Consider the following 24,137-nt stretch of genomic DNA (forward strand, 5'->3'; position numbering starts at 1 on the left):
CGAGGGGTACACTGACTCTGGGCAGGTCGCCAGAGGTTAATGTCAATGCAGATTCAGTTAAATGCACCGATACTGACAGAGAGCACTTGAATGCAGCACGAGTGAAATTGCAAATGAGGGATATATTCCCAGATTAAATCTAAGGGATGTTTGAGGGGTGTTTTAACCATTTACTATTGGTATTTTTTAATTCAAAATATTGGATGTTGTCACTTAGATTGTATTTATTCTAATTGTTGTTGAACTTGGTGGGCTTTTTAAAAACATTTTCAGCCTGCATACAGCGTAAAGCGTGCGCAAAGAGATTGGTGGGTAGGTGTGGGGTAGTAGATTAGGCTTTATTAAGCTATTTCAGTCTACCATATCTGGAGCAGCACGGTGTTTTATTACACTTGGATTTTTCAGACTTGTCCTCTTTTCCACACACAGTTCAGGTCCTGTGAGGACCCCTGGTGTCCCTCCAGGCAGCTTTTACTATACGAGTTCAAGCATTCACACAGTTTGCCTTCTCCCAATTATCCACATAGAGGCGCTGTTTCCTCGTAATGTCCATACTCATGTGACCGCCGTGGAGAGGCGGGGTTATAATGTAACAATTTAGGTGCTACAGTGCGACCAACAAAGTGTCCGTGAGAACTGAGCGCATCTGTTCACCGTTGCGCTCTTCTTTCCTCTCGTCGCGGATGTAGACGAGCAGAACACCTCGGACATCAAATGACATTTGTTCCGGAGACGCCGCCAGAGGGGACGGGACCGAATCTCTCCAGATTCATATGAGGTGCGTGAGCCTGTTACACATTTAGAAAGAGGAGAGGTGAATACTGTATATTCCTGCAACTGTAAATAGCTCTAAATAGAATTAGGAGTGGATTATCTCAGTGCGCACTGTGATGGATGCAACAGGATTATTGTGCTCGGTACGGAAAAGGTGGCTCCGTCCGCACAGTTTCTGGACCGAGGCGCTGGCCTGTTGCTAAGAGACCTTTTGACAGCCGGGAGCTTTTAGAAAGTGACAGTTAATGTACTAATGGTGACTGCTTATCTGGCAACCCAAACCTTACTCCCACTCTCTTCAGTGGCTTGCACAGGCGTTTGTGGGGGTTTTTTTTGCGTAAAGAAAGCTTTTACAACTGTGCTTTTTTAGACAGGAGATTATACTGTTTTATAGAAAACAATGGCCTACTTGATGCGATTATGAACCTAAATATATCCTTCTTCTAGATATTTGTAATATTTTCTAAGGCCAGGACGATGGGAACTATTGTCAGTTGTGTTGATGAATGTTTGGTCATTAGCATACAAAAAAATCATAATCTCCTATGTTGAGGATCTATTTGGAAACAAAGGGAGCAGGGACCCAAAAAGATCAACAAATAGTGAGACTGGAACTGAATTTCTTATCTGCACTACTGATTTGATTTCATAGATACAGATCCAATCCATTTCCATTCTCAACAACTTGTAACCAAATTGTCTTCATCTTATTTCTGATGAAGTGCATGGCCGCAGCATGTGGTGCTCTGTTTTGGGGATGGACTATCCAAGATAAGCTCCCTTTCTCCCTCATCGAACAGCAGTAGCTGCCAGTGGCCATGCATCTGAAGGTCACTCATGAAGAGATCGATAAACAGATTTCACTGGGACTTCATTCAAGAGCAGCCTGTAGTGCACTCAGTCCTGCCTACACTTAAGGTGAACCACATACTTACACAGGCTTCCTTCTATCAAGTAGCCATAGAGTACCTGAGGCGACTTACTACATAGTGAGTGTGTAGTATTTTAATCAGAGAATCCAAAGCAGCTTGGATTTCAGAGTGCATCTTTGCTGACCTCTATATCCTCATGTGCTGCTGGGTATTATCCGACAGGAGACTGAGGGATATCACATTCAGGTGTGTTGCACATTATGTCAAGGTTGTAGCTACACCAGAGGGACTTAGTGTAATTTGGACTCCCAGCTTGTTTGGAGAATTGCTGAGCTTTTTGATTCCCTTCTCTGTAGTCTAGCCGCCCGTGGCTGTCTCTGCCTCCATGCTGTACATAAAAGCGGCCTAAAGAGAACATCTTTAAGAATTGTCAAAGTCAAAGCCAGTGTAGCAGAGGGAAAGGAGAAGTCAGCATTAAGCCTGATGTGGGGTTGTATCCCTTCACACATTGCGCAGAAAGCTGTCACAGTGTGGCCGGGTCCAGGGGATGGACTGAGTAAAGCTGACATGCTGCTCTGTCCTATTAGGCTGATGTATGCTCCCAGTGAGGAGACTACTGTCTTCAGGAGCCACTTCACACCTCCCCTCCATCTCCTCCACCATCTCCTCTTCCTTTACACAGGGGCATGCCTTCTGAACCCAGTCTCAGGTAAGTGGTACACATATACTAATTAGCAGTAAAAGCTATATGGAGGTATTATTTTAGAGATATCATTTTAACCTTTTAAAGATATTTAAAGATTAATAAGGTGTTTAATCGAGGCGTTCTCAGTGAGCAGTCTTCACAGGCTCTGTTGTTATTTGTTGAATGCTTTTCTCAAAACAGTTAATACAGCATGTAGCTTTTATCCTAAGGCCAATTAATTTAACTCTTGAAACTTATATACAGGTAATAAATATATAGTGGTAGCCAGAATTATTAAAACACCCAACAGATCTGAATGTATCTGCCTTTTTTTCCCTCCAAAACATGATTTCATTTCATAATTTGCATGAAACATGCAGATGTTTGCTCTGAGCACAACAGATATTAGATGAAGTGAGTTCTGCTGTTTTTATCCACTTTAATATTTGACATGTTTTTGGCATGTCATTTTGCAGCATTACAGCAGCACATCTCTCTGGCATAGTATCAATCAATCAATCAATCAATCAATCAATCAATCAATCAATCAATCAATCTTTATTTGTATAGCACCAAATCACAACAAATTTTATTTCAAGACTGTTTTACAAGCAGAGCAGGTCTAGACCACTCTATGTCAAATTATGAACAGAGACCCAACACCAAGACAGGATAAGACTCAGTCTGACCCTACCTTAATCCATCACTTCGCAGTATTTAGCTAGTTACAGCGGCAAGAAAAAACTTCCTTTAACAGGCAGAAACCTCAAGCAGGACCAGACTCATAGACAGCCATCTGCTGAGACCGAGTTTGGTCTGGAAAGAGGGATAGAGGAGAATAAGAGAGAGAGGGAGCGGTGATAGTGATGAGACGAGTAGTAGTAGCTGTTGCTGCTGGAGTCCAGCACATCTGGAGTCTGGAACGTCCACAGCAGGAGGACATCTACGGCAGCTCAGAGGAACCTACGAGACAAGGGAGCTCAGGGACTCCAGAAAGGTCTATGGTTAGTGACTTTAATGGGACAGGTAGAGTTAAAGTAAGTGATGAGGCGGTTGGGGGGAAAGGGGTGAGATAGGATCCCAGTGTGTCAGTTCCCCTGGCAGTCTAAGCCTATAGCACCATAACTAAGAGCTGGTCCAAGCCTGAGCCTCTAACTATACACTTTATTAAAAAGGAAAGTTTGAAGCCTACTCTTAAAAGTAGAGAGGGTGACTGCCTCCCGGATCCTGACTGGTAGATGATTCCAAAGGAGAGGTGCCTGTCACTGAAGTATCTACCTCCCATACTACTTTTAGATACTTTAGGTACGACCAGCAGGCCTGCATGTTGGGAGCGTAGTGTTCTAGAGGGGTAATAGGGCACTATGAGCTCTTTAAGATATGAAGGTGCCTGATCATTTAGGTTTGTAGTATCCTTATATTTCTTGAGAACTTCAACACTTGTGTTTTCCCATGCCTTCTGTAACTGAAGCCAAAGGCTTTCCTTTGAATGTACAATACATCTGTCCAGTTTATTCTCCAACTCGCCCCAAATTAACTCAATGGGGTTAAGCTCCGGACTTTGAGGGGTCCAGTCCATCATTTTCAATGTTTCAGCAGATTCCTTCTGTTGCAGGTAGTTCCAGCAATAGTTAGAAGAATGTTTAGGGTCAATGTCCTCTTGGAAAATAAATCCAGGCCCAATAAGACGACCCCCAGATGTTACTCTGTGCCTCACCAGGATGTTGTGGTCTACTTTCTTTCCATGATGCCATCAGTTTTCAATAAGTCGCCTGTTCCTGAGGCTGACATTTTGAGATGCTTCACCTGTCTGTCTGAAGTTTTCTCCTTTTAACCTCTCCCCTTTTTGGTTCTGGTGGGAATGGTGGCATCATGACAGTCTAAAGTGTACTTTACAGTGCTTGGACTGCATCTCAAGTCCATGGCTATGTGGCAGTAACTCCAGCCAGCATCAAAAAGGGCCTTTATTCAAACCCAGGGCTCACTCGTTTACTCCTTCTTCATCTTAGCCATGTTCAGAGAGCAATGTGCTGAAGACTACTTCTAGAGGCTTTGAGTTCATCCCAATCGATGGTGTGGCCTTAGTGGCAAAACCCTGATGTTACAGATAATTTGATAAGAAGGATAGGCCTTGTACTTCCAAAATAAATGTACAAGGCCTATGCAGCACAATGAAACATCGAGAGGGGTCCAGCTGCAGACCTCCACTCTCAGCCGGCTTAACGGAAGCTACCCTCCATCGTAGGACGGAAGTGAGGTAAATCTAATCCTCCTTTGCGGTCTCAGCTGTCTGATGGGCTCCTCCACCTCCACTTCCACCTCCACTTCCACCTCCACTTCCACCTCCACTTCCACCTCCACTTCCACCTCCACCTCAAGCTCCTCCTCCTCTATCGTCAGACGGAAGTCAAATTGCACATGATAAAATATGCCTGCCTAATGTAAAACAACGTCTTGAACGTTCAAATATCGTGGTCCAGACCTAATGAAATGCACTTTAAGACATTGTCTTTCATTTAATATTTCAAAATGATTTAATGTTAATTATTGTCATGGCAATTCTCTAAAGAATGTAACCATATTTTGTATTATTTTTTCTTACATTTGTAAATTTGCAAGAAATGTGTAATAAAAAATAAAATAAAATAAACATCGGTCAAGCCGAAAAAACAACAACAAAACCCCCCCCCAAAAAACACTGTTAGACATACAAAAAAAAACTGTTTAGATATCGTAGCATAAGATAAATTAGCTTTGAACTGTTGGAATCACTTTAATCACCATCATATAAAAAAGATCTAACTAAATAACTGTAAAATAGTTATCATGAAACTGTCAGAGGCACACAGTCCCGGAACAAACTACCAGCTCACATTAGGGAGCTTGAGAACTACTGTACCTTTAAAAAAACACTTAAACATTAAAAACAAACCAGTCATGTTCACATGAGTAATCTGTTTTCTCACTTGATGCCCGTTCCCGGGGGCTTCCATCCTGCTTTTATAATGTCACAAACGTTTTGTATGTAAAATCTGTTTGTAAGTCAGTTCATGTAGTGTCCTGTTAACTGTTTTGTGACATCCTGTGATTTTAAATCTTGTTGTTTTATGTTTTATGTAAGTACCTGCCTTAGGACTACGCATGAATTTAGCTATTGTGCTAATTCCGTCATATTTACATTGAGGCATACTGTTGAAATGTTGATTAATGTGCATTGTCCTAATCACATCAACTCAATTAAATTAAATTAAATTAAATGAAACAGACTTAAATGAACATGTTTTACCTTCATGTGTTGCATATAATATGAAGTGAATCATATTGCTATGAATCTTTAAACCTTGAATGTATCCTACCTCTATCCCTGTTTTAAAACAACAATGAAGGCAATCACAGAGGCTGTGATAGGACTGGAGTGCAAATCAACAATTGTGTCTCTCTGGAGGAAATGAAAACGGTCAAGATCATTACACCAAACGGAGGTGCCCATCAATTTTTGCTGTGTTATTGATGACGTGCATTTTATTCTTTGTTTTTTTCAATATAACACTATTGAGGAATCAGGTTAACCAAGGTAATCAAAACACAGAAAATTTGAGAGGGGTCCTGCAGCAGACCTCCACTCTCCACTCTTAATCCTGATGTCACTTCCTTCTGACAGTGGAGGGGATCTCAAAGTGGAGCCTGCAAGAGAGTTGGCTGAGAGTGGCTGTCTGCAGCTGGACTGCCTTGGAAACATCAGCTGTATGAGATATGACAAGGCATATCATAGAGCATATCATAGAGCATAGCACAGAGCATATCATAGAGCATATCATAGAGCATATCATAGAGCATACCATTGAGCATATCATAGAGCATATCATTGAGAATATCATAGAGCATATCATAGAGCATATCATAGAGCATATCAGAGCATATCATAGAGCATATCATAAAGCATATCATAGAGCATATCATAGAGCATATCATAGAGCATATCATAGAGCATATCATAGAGCATATCAGAGCATATCATAGAACATATCATAGAGCATATCATAGAGCATATCATAGAGCACATCATTGAGCATATCATAGAGCACATCATTGAGCATATCATAGAGCACATCATTGAGCATATCATAGAGCACATCATAGAGCATATCATAGAGCATATCATAGAGCACACCATAGAACATATCATAGAGCACATCATAGAACATATCATAGAGCATATCACAGAGCACATCATAGAACATATCATAGAGCATATCATAGAGCACATCATAGAGCACATCATAGAGCATATCATAAAGCATATCATAGAGCACATCATAGAGCATATCATAGAGCATATCATAGAGCACATCATAGAGCATATCAGAGCATATCAAAAAGCACATCATAGAGCATATCAGAGCATATCATAGAACATATCATAGAACATATCATAGAACATATTATAGAGCACATCATAGAACATATCATAGAGCATATCATAGAGCATATCATAGAGCATATCATAGAGCATATCATAGAGCATATCAGAGCATATCAGAGCATATCATAGAACATATCATAGAACATATCATAGAGCATATCATAGAGCATATCATAGAACATATCATAGAGCATATCATAGAGCATATCATAGAGCATATCATAGAGCATATCATAGAGCATATCAGAGCATATCAGAGCATATCATAGAACATATCATAGAACATATCATAGAACATATCATAGAACACATCATAGAGCATATCATAGAACATATCATAGAGCATATCATAGAGCATATCATAGAGCATAGCATAAAGCACATCATAGAGCATATCATAGAGCAAAACAAAGCAAAAAAAAAAAGGTCACACCCATCGACACCCATTGACTCTTCAAAATAGATCTTCGTATGATATCAATAGGGAATATGTATTCCAAGTGATAAAGGAAGTGAATGGTGATAATAACAGCATTAATAATATTAAAATGAATGAAAAATAACAACAAAAACAATAGGAGATGGTCAAGAAGTACCACTATAATGCTCAGTAATGTCATACAGTTACATTTTGGAGATATAGATATTTTAAGCACAGATAAGTCATTCAGGAGAAAAGCATCACCATCGATTTAACCACGATCACACCTGACAATGATAACACAAGTCATTTGGCTTCTACTATGAAGGAACATGATTGTGTGACATTGACAGTGAAATAGGCCGAGTTTAATAGACCTCCTTATGATGGCTCTATTCTATGGTTTATAGAGCGTGATGATGACTTTGATATTTCATTCGTTTCATGGATATTTTAATGGCCAATTAAGCAAAACAACTGAAACCTCTCTAATATGCCAAGTGTTCTAATCATTTTGCTCACCACTGTATACTTTAGTACAAAAAACATTGGATTAGCTTGATTTTGTACCTTTAAGCGATTTTAGTTGGGAATAAACAGATGTGTTTGGATTCACAGCTGTAGATACGATACTCGAGTGAGCAGCAGGTTGTTTTTTGGTCCAACAACAATTCTCTACCACACAAAGGAACAACTCTTTTTTGCTCTATAAGGTCATCCTCTTATTGGTTTTGGTCTTTTTGTCATCACTTAGAATCAAATTATATTTCCCTTGTAACCCACAGTTTTCCTTTTAATATTCTAAACCTGTACAAGATTGCACCCATCTCTAACCTTTGGTGCTCCCCTACAATCCTGTAAATAATAGGCAGGGTCAGAGATCAATTCCGCTGTTAGATGCTGTGATTCATTGTGGCTTTAAAGCAGTAACCTGGTTGTTGGGAGCGCTATTCAGTCTGCGAAAACAGTCACATAATGTCTTTTGTGGCGCTGAAGGAAAATTGTCATGGCTGTGGAAAACGAACTTCAGGTTATGTCATCATAGTTTGAGCTTGGGGACCCAGATTTTTGTAGGTGCAAGCGTTTTTACAAAGAGACTCCAGTGTGGAGAAAATCTGCTGTGTTAGAATCAGACATTTTTAAAACGGTGCAAAACTTGATCATTGAACTTTGATACTAGTCCACAGCATACAACTAATAAATCTTATTATATCTTAATCATAACATTTTGCCATACTCATAAGCATGATAATAATAATAATAATAATAATAATAATAAAGTTTATTTATAAAGCACTTATCAAAACAGACGTTACAAAGTGCTTAACATCATAAAACCCACAATAAAGAGAACAAAGCAAAGGGGGGGGGGGGGTATATGGGCTGGCAAGACAATTTAAGAGGAAAAGCTAAAAGAGAAACTACTAAAAGCAATTAAAACAATAAAACAATTTAAATCAGTAAAACAAATAAAATCAGTAAAACAAATAAAATCAGTAAAACATGAAACGATGAGTGAATAAAAATAGATTAAAAATAAATGTAGCATCTTGGATAAAACAATATTACAGGAAGGCCTTTCGAAAAAAAATGTGTTTTCAGCTGTGATTTAAAAGAAGATACTGATGCAGCTTGCCTGAGATCCTCAGGCAGGTCGTTCCACAGTCGAGGAGCCTGCACAGTAAACGCTCGCTCACCCTTAGACTTCAGCTTTGTGGCGAGAACTTTAAGGAGGTTCCTGCCTGAGGATCTGAGGCTGCGCCCCGGGGTGATTTGAATCTAAAACTTTATACTCTCCGTCCTGAAATCCTTAAATTGTAAAATCCAATCAACGACAAAATTGCTGTGATTCCCCCTCCCTTTCATCCATCACAGCAATTTTGTCCTTTTCTCCTCTGGCTCTTCCCTCTGGCAGAGTCCAACAACCAACAAACAGCCTGACTCATCCTTTCTAGCACCTCTGGCCCACATGCGCGCACACGCACTAACCCACACACACATTATTTCCTCTGTCTTACACCCCATCACCATGAAGGTGACAGAGCAAACCTCCTGGCAGACAGCAGCATTTAGAGAGGCTGCCGTGACTTAAGTTGACAGAGATGGATTTGGATGGACAGAGTGGCAGGCTGCTGATGGATGGGTACACGCACAGAGGGACTGAGGAGGGGCGTAGAAGCAGGGAATATTTTGTGCTTCACAGATACACAGCACATAGTCAGTCAGTCGCTCCGACCATCAGTCAACCAGTCAGACACAATCTTGAAGACAAGTTGTGTAGTCATGAATTTGTCAACCATAAAAAATTTGACTAGAGAACATGAACTAATGGGCAAAACATGTTCTTTCTAAGTTGCTTAGCAATTTTGTTTTCTGTTTTTTGGTGTCACCTCTCTCCAGTACAATTATTTAACATTTAATAAAATGTAAAATATGAACATTTTTTAAATGTACTTTTACATAATTGAGCATCTTCTATATTTCTTTTTAATTGACTTCTTCTTATGTGAAACTTTCTATCACTTTCTAAGACAGCTATAGACAGCTTGTGTTTTATACACCAAAATATGAACATGAAATATATGATGCTGTTTAAATCACTCTTGTTTTATCTAGTTATTTATTTTTGTCAGTGTTTTTATTTTCAAAAACCAGCAATGTTAAAAATTATAAAGTGAAACGGACTGAAGTAATGGCTAGAAAATGAACACAAGTTAGAATGTACAGCTACGCTTTTCTTTCAACTCTTCAACTGCTAATCCAACCAATGCTGCCTTCGATCAATGCTAATGCAACCTTGTAACTGATCTTCTTTTCACTATGTGCACCAACTTTGATTTTCCTGTTAGCAGGCTAACGCTTTCTAATGAGCCCAAAGTGAAGTCAAGGTTGTTAAGCTAATAATCATAATAGTACTGTCTCGTCTTAGCACCATGATTTTTGCTGCCTAATGGTGTGGCAATTGATCTTGTAATGGGACTAAAGTGGTGAGTCATTAGCGCTTGATCACTCTGGTCATTTACTTAGCGCTATCTTTGCTGCTAAACTTGCAAAAGAACGATGAGAAATGAACATTTTGAAGGAAAAAAAAGGTTTGTTTTTAAATCCATTCAGCTTCTGAAATTATATTATTGCTATTTTATGAGGTTATACTTGCTCTGTTTGGCTGTCTGTTCCTCTTCTTGATCGTCTCCTGCCTCTTTGTTTATCCTTTTTGTTTGTGGTGGCTTCATGCCGGGAATATGTCACCACATCTTCCTCGATACGCTCTTCCCGCCGTGATTCTTCAAGCAAAGGGAATGAATAGAACTCCAGTAGCTGAAGTCACATCGTTCCCGACGTACTAATTCACAACACAAGTACAGCACACCGCAAGGGTCAAAATAGCCCGACAGCCGGCATAAATGGGCGAAAGTATGAAAACAAAACATCACATGTAATACAACATTTTCCATCGGCCACTGGCATGTGTGTGTTTTTGTTTTACACCCCAAACTAATATTTTACCTGCCATTGGTGCTTGGCGGGTGTTAATTTTGCACCCTGGTCAAGAGGCTATAAGCTGTTGGTGGGCATTATCATCAAATTGACCTTATGAAACACACAGAAAATAAGACTTTTAACTATGACAGTATATACGTGTTATATACAGAAAATATGAAGCAACCTTGCAAGCACATTCTGAATCAGTGCTGTTAGAGCAGCTAAACATGTTAGCCTTGTTCCATGATGTGCTGCTAAAGAAGTCGTGCTGCCCCAAATTGGACTGAATCCTTAATAATAGTAATTTTCTTTAGAGTCATTGCAAGAATGTAATAAGGAAATGTGTGTGTGTGTCTGTCTCTGTGTGTGTGCAGCAGTAGGGAGATGCTGACAGGACAGAGGCTCTGTCAGTCAAAGTCCCACCAGGACTCGGTCCTTTCTGCCCTGAACCAGCAGAGGAAGGATGGCTTGCTGTGTGACGTCACCCTGGTCGCTGGTGAGCAGAAGTTTCACGCCCACAAAGCCGTCCTGGCAGCATGCAGCGATTACTTTAGGGTGAGTCCTGGACAATACGACACTCGGCCTTAAAGTGATTATTTGTTGCTGGACGGGAACAAAATGTGGTTTTGTAAATGCCCCTTTGTTATGTGTGACACTTGTTAAAGCGGTATATATACTATGATTATCAAGCTAATATTTCTGTATTAAAAAGAAGGGATTAGTCATACAGTGTAGCCCACTGATGATATGACAGAGGTGACAAAAATCTGTTACATAACCATTTGAAAGGCTGTTAGATTGTTAGAACTACCACAAAATCTGTTCCACTCAGATAACAATGACAGCACAGCCACACCATTGTTAAATGCTTTTTCAGGTGTTTTGCCATGCTGCTAAATTCTGGAGAAACACTACATGAGGAATGATTTGTTTTTTTATGTAGTCTTGTAGCACAGATATGTCTTTGTTCTAGATTAAAATGACTACAGTAGATCATCCCTCCACGAGTGCCCTAGAGCTCTTGTTTTTATGGTCTTCTTGCAGAGGCTTCAGTCAGATTCTAGCTAAGCCACACATGTAGCCTTAGTTACACTGTCAGCCAGCCAGACAGGAGATGGCCGCACAGGGAAAAGGGCACCGATGAGATTTGATTTAGAGACACTGAGCAGATTAGGAAGTGGAAATTAATCCCTCTTGAAAATGAGAGGCAGATTATATATGCCCAAGTTGCCCAGAGATTAGACCTCCTGTGTGTGTACGTGTATGTCGGTGGATATTATTTTTGCTTTTTCTGCAGAGAGTTGAGGGTGGGCGAGTCACACTCCTCTCCTCTTTTTGTTCATCCTCTTCACTTTTGTTACCCTATTGTTCTTCAGCTCCATTTTTAAATGCTCCTCTTTCAAAACCTAGCTGAGCCAAGCAGCACTGTTTCCCAGCGCTCAGATTATTAGATCAGCCTGCTAGAGTAAGCAAGAAAACTCACTCTGATTCCCTGCTCCTCCGTAGGGGCTTCACTACACTATCTTCAGTTTGTCATCTGACTCCACCGCTGGGTTTCATTTAGTTCATTTACTGAGGAGATGAAGGTGCCTTGTGTTGTGAATAGTGGGTGTGTTTCCTCTCTCTCTCTCTCTCTCTCTCTCTCTCTCTCTCTGTGCCTCTTTCTTTCACTCTGTTACACACAAAACAGTGATTATAACACATTATCTAGCCCAGCAGACGTAAGCGATTGTAATGAAAATGAATGTTCTAATGAAACACCTGACCAAGCGTAGGTTGTTTACCTGAAACTTGTCCTGGATGTTTCATCATCTTCCAATGTTGTCACATTAGTAAGACGTCTGGACAGTTCAGGGAGATCCGACCAACTCACTCACATCAGCAACCACACCACCCTCAGTGAGAGCGCCCACTCAAACACGAGCTCGTACACACAGTAACAGACCTAATTCCTCCTTGCTTTCTTTGTCACGCAGAGACATTTTATCTGGAAGATCTGCAGCTAGACCAGAATTGATACAAAAGCTGTCATTGTCCATATGCTTAATGTAGAAAATGTACTACAGAGAGCTCTGTTTTTGCTGTAACCTCTTCAGAGCAACACTTTTTTATAACATGGATTAAATCATATCTTAAAGTGGTGGTATTATGGTTCAGACTGTAAGCTGCTCTCAAAAAGACACAGGAAATTCACAAGAGGAACATGAGATTTGCTCAAATCGTGACACCATCAGTTAATGAATGGAACATAAAAAGTGTTACACTTACCAAACAGAAACATCCTGTTCTGTTCTTTGTTGCTGGGGATTGTGTTGTCCTTTCCAAACTTTCCAAGTCAGATGGCCATATTTCATAACTTGCCTTTAGTTATATGTTTTGGCTTTTTGCCTTTATTGGATAGGACAGCTGAGGAGAGACAGGAAATGTTGGAGTAGAGAGTGAGGGGAGACATGTAAGCAAATGGTCGAGGCTGGGAGTCGAACCCACGACTGCTGCATCGGGGACTTTAGCCTCTGTATATGTGGCTCGCACTTAAACCGCTAGGCCAACTGCGCCCAGTAACTTGTCATTTTAAATAGAGAAACAGTAGTTGACTCATGATAATGACTTTATAGTATGGCAACAGTGGAGGAGGCTCCTGGAGTGCTGGGAGTCGAACTAGCTATTGCTGTGGCGAGGACTGCAGTACAGTCTCTGTATAGGGGGCTTTCACTTAAACCACAAGACCAACTTAGCCCAGTAACTTGTCATTTTAAAAAGAGACACATTGGTTTACTCATAAAAATGATGTTGTAGGATGGCAACAGCGGAGGCGGCTCCTGGAGTATTCGGAGGAAAAAACAGCTATTGCTGGGGCAGGGACTGCAGTATAGTCTCTGTATATGGGGCTTGCACTTAAATCGCTAGACCAACTGTGCCCCATGTTTTGTCATTTTAAATAGAGAAACACTAGTTAACTCATGATAATGACTTTATAGTATGGCAACAGTGGAGGAGGCTCCTGGAGTGCTGGGAGTAGAACCAGCAACCCCTGCGACAGGGACTGTAGGCTCTGTATTTGCGGCCTGGGCTTCAACCGCTAGACCAACTGTGCCTCATAACTTGTCATTTTAAATAGAGAAACACTGGTTTACTCATAACAATGATGTTGTAAGACGGCAAAAGTGGAGTCGGCTCCTGGAGTACTCAGAGTCGAACCAGCTATTGCTGCAGCGAGGACTGCAGTATAGTCTCTGTATATGGGGCTTGCACTTAAACCTCTAGACCAACTGTGCCCCATGTTTCGTCATTTTAAATAGGGAAACACTAGTTAACTCATGATAATGACTTTATAGTATGGCAACAGTGGAGGAGGCTCCTGGAGTGCTGGGAGTCAAACCAGCAACCGCTGCGACAGGGACTGTAGGCTCTGTATTTGCGGCTTGGGCTTCAACCGCTAGACCAACTGTGCCTCATAACTTGTCTTTTTAAATAGAGAAACAGTAGTTGACTCATGATAATGACTTTATAGTATGGCAACAGTGGAAGAGGCTCCTGGAGTGCTGGGAGTCGAACTAGCTATTGCTGTGGCGAGGACTGCAGTACAGTCTCTGTATAGGGGTCTTTCACTTGAACCACAAGACCAACTTAGCCCAGTAACTTGTCATTTTAAAAAGAGAAACACTGGTTTACTCATAAAAATGATGTTGTTGGATGGCAATAGTGGAGGCGGCTCCTGGAGTACTTGGAGTCGAACCTGCTATTGCTGCGACGGGGACTGCAATATAGTCTCTGTATATGGGGCTTGCACTTAAACCGCAAGACCAACTTAGTCCCATGTTTTGTCATTTTAAATAGAGAAACACTAGTTAACTCATGATAATGACTTTATAGTATGGCAACAGTGGAGGAGGCTCCTGGAGTGCTGGGAGTAGAACCAGCAACTGATGCCACAGGGACAGTAGGCTCTGTATTTGCGGCCTGGGCTTCAACCGCTAGACCAACTCTGCCTCATAAGAAACACTGTTTTACTCATAACAATGATGTTGTAAGATGGCAAAAGTGGAGTAGGCTCCTGGAGTACTCAGAGTCGAACCAGCTATTGCTGCAGCGAGGACTGCAGTATAGTTTCTGTATATGGGGCTTGCACTTGAATATCTGATATCTGAGAATTGACATAAAATAATAGTTATTTAAATTTTGAGTTCAATCCAGTTTTCTTGAAAATTGTTACAGAATCGTATCGTGAATCGTATCGTGAACCAAAAACCAGGATTTGAGTCGAGTCGTGAGTTGAGTGTATCCTTACATCCCTAGTAGCAACACATGCAAAAAGACCTTTACTGCATAGTGCTGTAACACTGGATGTGTCACAAGTTGTCACAACCAGTGTACTCACATACATTCTGCTGGCAGGTCAGGCTAACTGTAGAGCTGCATCCCCACTGCAGCACCATGCAAAAGGACCGCAGTGAGTGTGGCTCTGTGGCTTAATGTGTCTTTGCACTGGATCTATATCTCAAGTCAGAGGTGCCATCCATCATCACAAGCTCTCCCCCGGCTCCTCCACCAAGGTCAGGAGCATTGAAGCTGAAGGCTAAACAGTCCTGCAAACACTTTCAGAGCATCCTTTCTGAAACTCACATACAAACACATGCTAACATGGAAGAACGTACATAGTGTTGCTCTTTTCTCTATCATATAGACTCTCCCTCTCCCTTCCTTGCTCGTGACAGTGTTCAACTTTCTATTTTTTACACTCGTGCGCACACTGACCACAGCTTAGCCGCAATCACACCCCAGGTTTAGCCATAGGCCTTCCTGTGCTCAGTGGACCAGTGGATTTTTAATTAGCGCAGTGGTGAATCAACAAGGCTGTGCTCTGAGGAGAGATGTGCATGCCTTGGTTAAAATTCATTGTGGCCTCAAGTCGACCCTGCCTCACACATCTCTCTCACAATGTAGAGGGACCAGGGGCGTTTCTAGCCTGGTTGAAGTTCAGGGGTGCTATGAATCAGAAAAATTGGATGCGTACTGAGAGGAATTAATGTGGTTTTCGTGACACAAAGGGATGCTATGCTACGCTAACTGGCCAGCCAGAGGGCTTCCAAAGCTGATAATGTTGTTGTTCACCAGCCTCTGAGTACAGATAGTGTGGAGTGACTCTGACACTGTGATTAAAACGATATGATGAATTGCAAGTTAGCAAGATCACTATCCTCGGGCAAGACTGTCTTGGCCTACATCAGCGGAAATATCTTTACAGATGTGAGTCATAGTTTCTGTTTGTCTCATTAGGATCCAAAAATATACAACTCAATAACCTAAAAAAATCTCCATCATGGCCACTTTTAACCTTACCCTCCTATCGCTCTTCCCCTCTACACTGCTGGGCCCTGCTTCACGGCCCTGATCAATGGCTCTGTCATCCCCTCATGGTGTGACACCAGTCAATAGCTTTGATTAGCGAGCAGCAAGCTGGACTCACACAGGGACAGGCTGCAGACGCTGTGTCCGCTGCTTTGATTTCACATGAGTGATGCACACATGTGGCCCTGTTTATGTGTGTGTGCTTTGTGTGTGTGCTTGACAGAGGAAGAGAGAGACAGAGAGGCAGTGAAACAGAAAGTACCAAATGTTCTATTTATTCTTGCTTACCTCTGAGGCCAGGCCCGGTAAATCAATAGAGAAGGGCTCTGGATGTTACGAGTGGCAGGTTTTGATTTAGAGTGATGCTGTTTTGAATCAGGTGCACATTCAAAACCGATTTGTCAGGCTGTTTTTCCTAACCTACAGAGATACACTGACGGGTAACAAAATCAAAGTTGGATTGATCTCACCTTCAATGACCCATAATCACCGGCCATTTGTGATGTAAAATTTTAAACCTAATACAGAGAATGTGACAAAAAATGTCTGTGTTATGATGTTCCCTCAGTTTACATCCATGTGTTGTGATTTGTTTCACCAGGCTATGTTCAGCTTGTGCATGGTGGAGAGTGAGGCAGACGAAGTGACACTGCAAGGAGTGACCAGTGTTGGACTGAAGCACGCGTTGGACTTCGCCTACACTGGACAGGTAAGTCCAAGAAATTGCCACGAGCTGAAAAGACAGATAAGAGCAGTGCCAACTAGGGATGCTCCGATCGATCGGCCACCGATCATTATCGGCCGATTTCTGTGAAAAATGATGTGATCGGTGTATGCCGATCAATGCCTTTCATTGCCGATCACAAAAAAACATCACCTGTAGCTCATACTTGGCAGCCTGCAGCCCGAAGAGAACCTGTGTGTAGTGTGCCCCCTCCCCCTTTCCTTCAAACTGCGCAGGCGCGCAGCGGCAAACCACAACAAACATGTCTGCTGTGTGGAACTTTTAGACAGTCTGTAAGAGTGATGTAAAGTTTGCATCCTGCAACACATGCGATGAAAAAATACCTCACGGAGGAAGCACGTTAACAAGCTTCAACACAACTAATTTAATAAGACATTTAAAGAGCAAACACTTGGTGGAGTATGGTGAGTTTTTGAGGCTCACGGCAGTGAATGAAAAGAAGACAGCTGGAGCAGCATCAGTCAGACGGCAGCTAACACAGCCCACGGTGGCAACACTCGCCTGTATGAGCGTGACAGTCAGAAGGCTAAGCAAATAACCTGAAAAATTATTGAATTAATCGGGCTAGATGAGCCTTTCTCAGTGGTGGAAGACACCGGGTTCCGCCGACTGCTCTCTCACTTGGAGCCCCACTACGTGCTACCGGGACTTAAATATTTCATAGACGTAGCGCTGCCAGAGCTCCACCAGACAGTGTACTCTCACATCGAACGTCTCCCTAAAGAAGGAATCTCATTCTCTGTAAGTTTCACGAGTTTCAAACATGGCATATTCTGAAAGACAAACTTGTGAGACATATTGTCTTTTATTTATTTGACTTTCTGCACTATTTAGCCTGTTGAGAGCCTTAATGTTTCCAATCTGTTAAAGATTGGGTTACTGATAGCAGGTACATTTAAGTGTCTCTCAGTTGTCTCTTTGACTGAATAGTTGCTGCATTGTGCCTGCAAGGTTTTTGTATTTTTTCTCTTGAAGAAGTAAGAAAAAAATTTTTTTTTTCTAAATCAAGGTGATTTTATGGTTCCTTTTTCCCTAGATCATGTAGCACTCACCATAACTAAATTGAAAAATTTACAGAAAGTCCATGTGATCGGTATCGGTGATCGGCAGTGATCGGCACTCATGGCTGATCGGTAGAGGAATCGGCAGCATAAAACCTGATCAGAGCATCCCTAGTGCCGACCATTACCTAAATCCCATTTCATGGAAATCAAAGTTAAAATATGTGTCAGGCAGTTAGAGCTAGATGAAAACACTGGAGCTAAACAACTACATGGTCACAACGACAGTTCAAAAATGATCAAACACTAATAGAGTTCAAGATTTCAAAGAGAATAACCACTAACTGGTAGGGTTTGGTTACATTTGACATTTTTTAAGTTTTAGACAACATAAGGTAATCCTTTATTCATCCCATAGCGGGGAAATGTACAATGTTACAGCAGCAAAGTGGAGAGTGCAAACATTACAATAAAGAGCATATAATAATAGTAAGTAAGTAACTGTATCCTAAGACAAATACGTACAGAACTAAAAAGTACATTTAAAGTATACTTACAAAACTAATACTACAAGTAAGATAATTTATAGGATGGTTAAGATAAGTATTGCACATGTACGGGAGTGAGATGAAGTGAAGTGATAATTGCACGCTAATAAATAGAAAATAATTATTGCACATGTACGTTATGTAGAGTTGCAGCTCTCTTAAAAGGGGTAACTATTGCACTTTGTGTCCCCTATGGTGGGAAAGTTTACCGTTTTTTATAGAGTCTGACCCCAGCAGGAAGAATCAATCAATCAATCTTTATTTATACAGCACCAAATCACAACAAACGTTATCTCATTACGCTTCTACAAACAGAGCTGGTCTAGACCACTCAACAAAGACCCAACATCAAGACAGGGTAAGATCCAGTCCCCTCTTAATGACAGGACTCAGTCTGATCTCATCTTAATCCACCATGAGCAGAGCACTTTGCAGCATTTAGCAAGTTACAGCGGCAAGGACAAACTTCCTTTAACAGGCAGAAACCTCCAGCAGGACCAGACTCATGTTAGACACACATCTGCTGAGAGCGTGTTGGGGTTGGAAAGAAGGATAGAGGAGAATAAGAGAGAGGGAGATGATAGTGATGCTGTGACGTCCACAGCAGCAGGCCGTCTATGGCAGCAATTCAGAGGAACCTACGAGACAAGGGAACTCAGGGACTCCAGAAAGGTCTATGGTTAGTAACTTTAATGGGAGAGTTAAAGTAACTGATTTGGGGGGGGGGGGGGGGGGGGGGGGGGGATCCCAGTGTGTCAGTGTGAAAGTTCCACCCCGGCAGAAAAGACGTGAGTTATCTCTTCGTGAGACAGTGCAGGTGAAGGATTGATGCATTCATCTGGTTAATCAGAATGATGTTGCTGGTACAGGAGGTGCTATTAGAACACATTGAAGTGAGTTAAACTGACCAAATGATTTGCATGTTAGAAGTCTGCAGAAGTATATGTCATCTGTTTGAGTTTTTCTTTTTATTTAGTAGAGAAGCTGGCACTGTACTCTTGTATTAAGTAGGATATGACAAAAGTAGCATTACCAGGCAATGCTCAAATGATGGATAAGTACTTAGGAAGTGTGCACATGAAGAGTGGTTACATCTGGCCACGGCCAAATATGTCACAAAAATACATCCAAACATTGCATTTGCAGATTAATCTCAATTAATCTCAACAGCAGGCCTGCGGTGACAGTGTCATACAGGAATGTGCAGGTTCTGTGTCAGATTTGACCACAAACATGTCAGTCCTCTGCGCTTTGTGGTTTCACTGCTGAATATTATTGAATCACTGGAATCAGAGTTGAAATTCAAGAAAGCAGGGGTTGAGAGCACAGTTTCTGTACCAAAGCAGAGAGAGGTGGCTCATGTCCTTTTCTTCGTTTTCCATCCACTTACAAAGACTGTGTGATCATTTCTGCTAACCCTCCTTGACCTTGTTAGTGCCAGCGTTGCTCGGACCAATAAGCAGCCCAGTGGCTTGTGCAATATGCTGGGAGGCCAGGAACTTTGTAATTACTCCTAATTTTATTTCCGCTGTGGAAATGAGAAACGAGAGAGTTGGTTAGGCAGTGTAAGTAGGTCAACAGCAGGCTTGCAAGCCGCTCTGCTTTGGTTGGCTCAGCTCCTGTCTGCTCAGAGGAGATGATAGCAGATGAGATGAGGGCAGTGTGCTTATCCCCAAACCGTAAATAATGACCTACTAAAAATGCTTCAGCCACAACTTATTGTTTGGCCGTGTAAGTGGGTAGACATGCAGCCACAATACGCTCTCAGACTCAGGGTCAGTCTGTAACCTCAGCGACATTTCTATACAAGCAAAGGTCACTGTGGATTACTCTATCAGTAAAACGCCCTCTGTAGGTTTACCACACTTTTTTCCCCCATCAAACATGACATTTTCCTGACTGCAAATCTATTTTTCAGACCTCAAAGTGTGAAAATGGAGCCTACAGAGGTCAGATCTTGGTTAGACTTTGATTTTGTCCTCTCCTCCAGGTAAAGGCTGGCAAGTAACTATTGCGTTAAATATGGGTTTATACAAGAGCTCACCATACTCCCACACTCAACCAGCCACAGAGTTATAAAACTGACTTCAGCTGTGTGAAGTTGAAGTGTGCTTACTGTCGTGGGCCTGCGGAGTAGAGAGGAGAGCGGGATATGAAGAGCGTTCACTTACAGTTATTGCCGTTATTATTTGGTGTTGCCTGTGTTGCTGCTGCTTCCTGTCAGGCCACTGATTGAGCTGCAGAAGAAGAACAATTAGAGTTCTTTGTGATTGCTTGTTTGCCTTTATATTCATGTTTTGTATTTCCCCAGTTGTGTGTTTCTTATTCATTTCCTGTTTTGTCAATCATTCCTTGGGTTGTCTTGTTCCTTGTTACTCTGTTTAAATATATATATATTTAAAATGTTCTGTATTTCTGTTACAGTTCCCTGTGTTTCATGTCTTGTGTATTTTCATTTATGCTTCTTAGTTCAGTCTCCTGTGTTTCCTGTTTTATTTTAAAGTACTTGTTCCCTGTGTGTCTGGTTTAGCTTCACTTCCTGCCTCCGTGTTTCCCTCCACTTTTGATTGTGCTAATTAGTTGCGCCTGTGTCTCGTGTCACACCTGTGTTGATTACACAGGTGTGTTGTGTATTTGGTTTCTCTGTTTCCCCTTTCCTGTGTCAGTTCACATCTTTTACATCTTCTAGTGTTCTCCAGTGTTTCCTCTGTGGATTTTGTGTGATTAAGTTTTTTGTTTTATGTTGGTTTTGGTTTATTAAATCATTTTTTGCTGCATTTTGAGGTTCCTCCATCTTTTTTCCCCCCCTTAACTTGTGACACAGGGAATATATCTAGGCAGCAACTTGCTGTTGATTTTTAGACTTTCTTCTCTGTGTGACAATTTGACAATTCATTTTTTTTACCATTATTACAGTACAGTGCATACACATCCTGAAAATGGAGGCAAAGAAAAACATATACTGCTTTCAGTACAATATACTGAATCAATAGGGTATGTTTATGCAAATCCATAGCTAATGCTGCCCGAGGCTTGCTGGAAACTATGAGGATGCTGCTGATTTCAGAGAGAGTAACCAGCACAGTGTGATGGGGATTTGTCTGAGTGGCTTAAGTTACAGTGAAAATACGTTGTAATAAACAAGTATAGTGATGACTACCAATGAACTGTTTACACAACTGCTACAGCAGTCGAATAATTTGTGTATTTATATGCAGCAAGGCGTGCGATTAAGAACAAATGCTGACTGAAATGTTTTCACATTAGCACACACACACACACACACACACACACACACACACACACACACACAGAAAGAGCACTTCTGTTTACATTTGTTTAATAAGAAGACAGAAGCTGGCTCCCCTTGTAAAAAAAACAGCATATTTAACTTGACTGAATGTCGGTGTACTAAAGTAAAAGAAGTTATGTAGGCAAGGCGTTCCCAAAGTGTAGGTCGGGACCCCCTGGGGGGTCACTAGACACAAATGGTGGGTTGTGAGATGTCTTCCAGATATATATATATATATTTTTTAAAGTTATCTAAAAAAAGTACATTTTACCCATTCTAGTAAAATATATTGGGAAATTAGTTTTCTGCCTTTCTTTGTTTCCAGATGACTCCTAAGTTTAGGGTTAGTGAACAGTTAATTATCAAAAGCATCAGTAGCAGCAGGTTCATTCATAACAGCACAGGAAACACAGACACATGCTCATATAGGTAGAGTAACTTTCTGCAGACCAGTTAAATGAAGACACATTACATCACTTTGAGGGACAGTGGGGGTCGCAAGTCTTTGGCACCTTTTTTTGGGGGGGTTACGGGCTGAAAAGTTTGGGACACCTGACATACATATTAATTTGGTACTTAAAACACTTTTTTTGTTTTACTGAATTAGTACAAAAACTAAAACTTAAGTATGTTTTTTGTGCTAAAATGGGACTTTTCAGAGTTAACTAAATTACAGTTCTGATACAGTAATTTATATATATATTCTCCCATAACGTTAACATGTTTTTGATTAAATCAAAATGTATCCTAAATATTCTTGGGTACACATCCAGTACTCTGTGCATATTTTCTTCACATAATGTAAATGTAGGGAAATGAGAATATGTTTTATTAATATAAAAAATGTGCTTTGAGCATATTATACATGTGTGAGCAATATTAAATTATTCAGTTGATAACACAATAAAGAATACTTGACCTCATACTTGAGGTTTATCTAAATCACCAACATAGTACACTTCAAGGTGAACTGGTCGTGCTCCACAAAAACAAATCAATATACTTGGACACAATCTGAAAGCTTTGTAGGGCGCTGCCACTGAATGGATTATTAAAGCTGTGTTCATGCTCTCAAAAACTACACCACATTTCATCTTGAGGTGAGTCAACTGTGTGAGAGATGACATGAGTCATGTTAAGTCTGGTTGGGCTTTTGTTCCAATGATGAATGGAATATTGAACTTTATTTGACAAAAAACAGATTTTGAAAGAAGTGCAGAAGTAGCACAATGATGATGTCAGAGAGCTGTGATTGGTGGATTTCCTTGTTGTTATGGGGATGAGTTCAGGGATGTGGATTGAGAAATATGTCCTTCATGGCAAATTAGGTTTTTGCTTGGACCAGAATAAAAGTTAAGTGTCCACCACAGTCAGAAGAACTTTACTTTCTAACCAACTACTGTGTAAAAGAAGCTGTAGTGAAACACACTGATGAACAGTGACCATGTTTTCAAAACCGCCTACTATCAGTGGTGGACAAAATACACAGCTTCATTACTGAAGTCAAAGTAAAGATCCTCCAGGTCAAATATTACTCTAATAATATGTCAAAGTATTACTTGAGTTAAAGTACTGAAGTACTTGCTTCTGTCTGGGTGTCTGGGTTGCTGTAACAACTGAACTTCCCCCCCGGGGAATCAATAAAGTAATATCTTATCTTATCTTTTCTTATCTTCTAAAAATACTGAAGTATTAAAAGTGCTTCTTAAAAAATCTCAAAAGGTATTTACACCATACATAAGTGCAGACAAGTCTACATAGGAGTACATTCTGTTACATCATGTTTATCTAGAAACCATTACTTGAAATCTCGAAAAACTATACTATAGAATAAAAACAGACACCAAGTTACTCCAAGCACAGACACCTTAGTTTGAAATGTTCATCTGGAATGAAACAAATGTTACATAGCTCAACTCACTTCCTCAGGTTGGACTGTGAATGTTTGTGTGTTTGGGCAGAGTGGGAAACAGGGAGAACATTCCAAACTGTACATATCATTCTTAATTTCAAACACCTCTAACACGGGCTGAAGTATTGACCATGGGTGCTCAGGTGGAGAATTATTGCCATCATTACCTCCTCTACATGAACTGTCTGATCTGAGTGAAATCTGCTCTGTGTTTGCTCCTCGTTCAACCGTGGCGACGCACGATATACAGATACGACTAAACCACTGAGACAAACAGAACTACACAAACACAGTTTACTGTCTGAGGATCAGATCTCAGAAAAGAGAAGGAAACTCATGAGCTGACTTCAAAGCAAAAGTAGAGAGTAACTAGAGCACTGACAGAAATGTAGTGGAGTCAAAAGTAATAAGTTCCCCGCAAAAAATAATACTCAAGTAAAGTACAGATACTCAAAAAATTTACTTAAGTACAGTACTCAAGTAAATTTACTTTGTTACTGTCCACCACCGCCTACTATACTAGTAGTATGTTATGATTTGACCAAAATTCAGTATGTAGGAAGTTCCAAGTTCCAACAGAACAGTCATACTACAGACTACCTTCAAACGCAGTATGTAGTGCAGTACGTACT

At 40.9% G+C, this 24,137-nt stretch overlaps 1 protein-coding gene across 7 annotated transcripts in view; it reads left to right on the forward strand.

Annotated features, from left to right (window-relative positions):
- The first annotated feature begins 418 nt into the window (after positions 1–418).
- Positions 419–24,137, forward strand: part of klhl32 (kelch-like family member 32) — a 41,330-nt gene continuing 17,611 nt past the window's right edge. The window contains exons 1-4 of one of the 7 annotated variants that reach the window (XM_034696957.1): positions 419–778; positions 2,234–2,355; positions 11,033–11,213; positions 16,609–16,716. In XM_034696957.1, the coding sequence (XP_034552848.1) occupies positions 2,333–2,355; positions 11,033–11,213; positions 16,609–16,716 (312 nt within the window). In that variant the 5' untranslated portion in view covers positions 419–778; positions 2,234–2,332. Of the gene's footprint in view, positions 779–1,594; positions 1,693–2,233; positions 2,356–5,731; positions 5,814–11,032; positions 11,214–16,608; positions 16,717–24,137 lie in introns of those variants that run through there. The other 6 variants (XM_034696959.1, XM_034696961.1, XM_034696960.1 and 3 more) reach the window with 6 other exon arrangements.

This window comes from Notolabrus celidotus, chromosome 12 (assembly GCF_009762535.1).
Source record: "Notolabrus celidotus isolate fNotCel1 chromosome 12, fNotCel1.pri, whole genome shotgun sequence".
Classification (NCBI taxonomy): domain Eukaryota; kingdom Metazoa; phylum Chordata; class Actinopteri; order Labriformes; family Labridae; genus Notolabrus; species Notolabrus celidotus.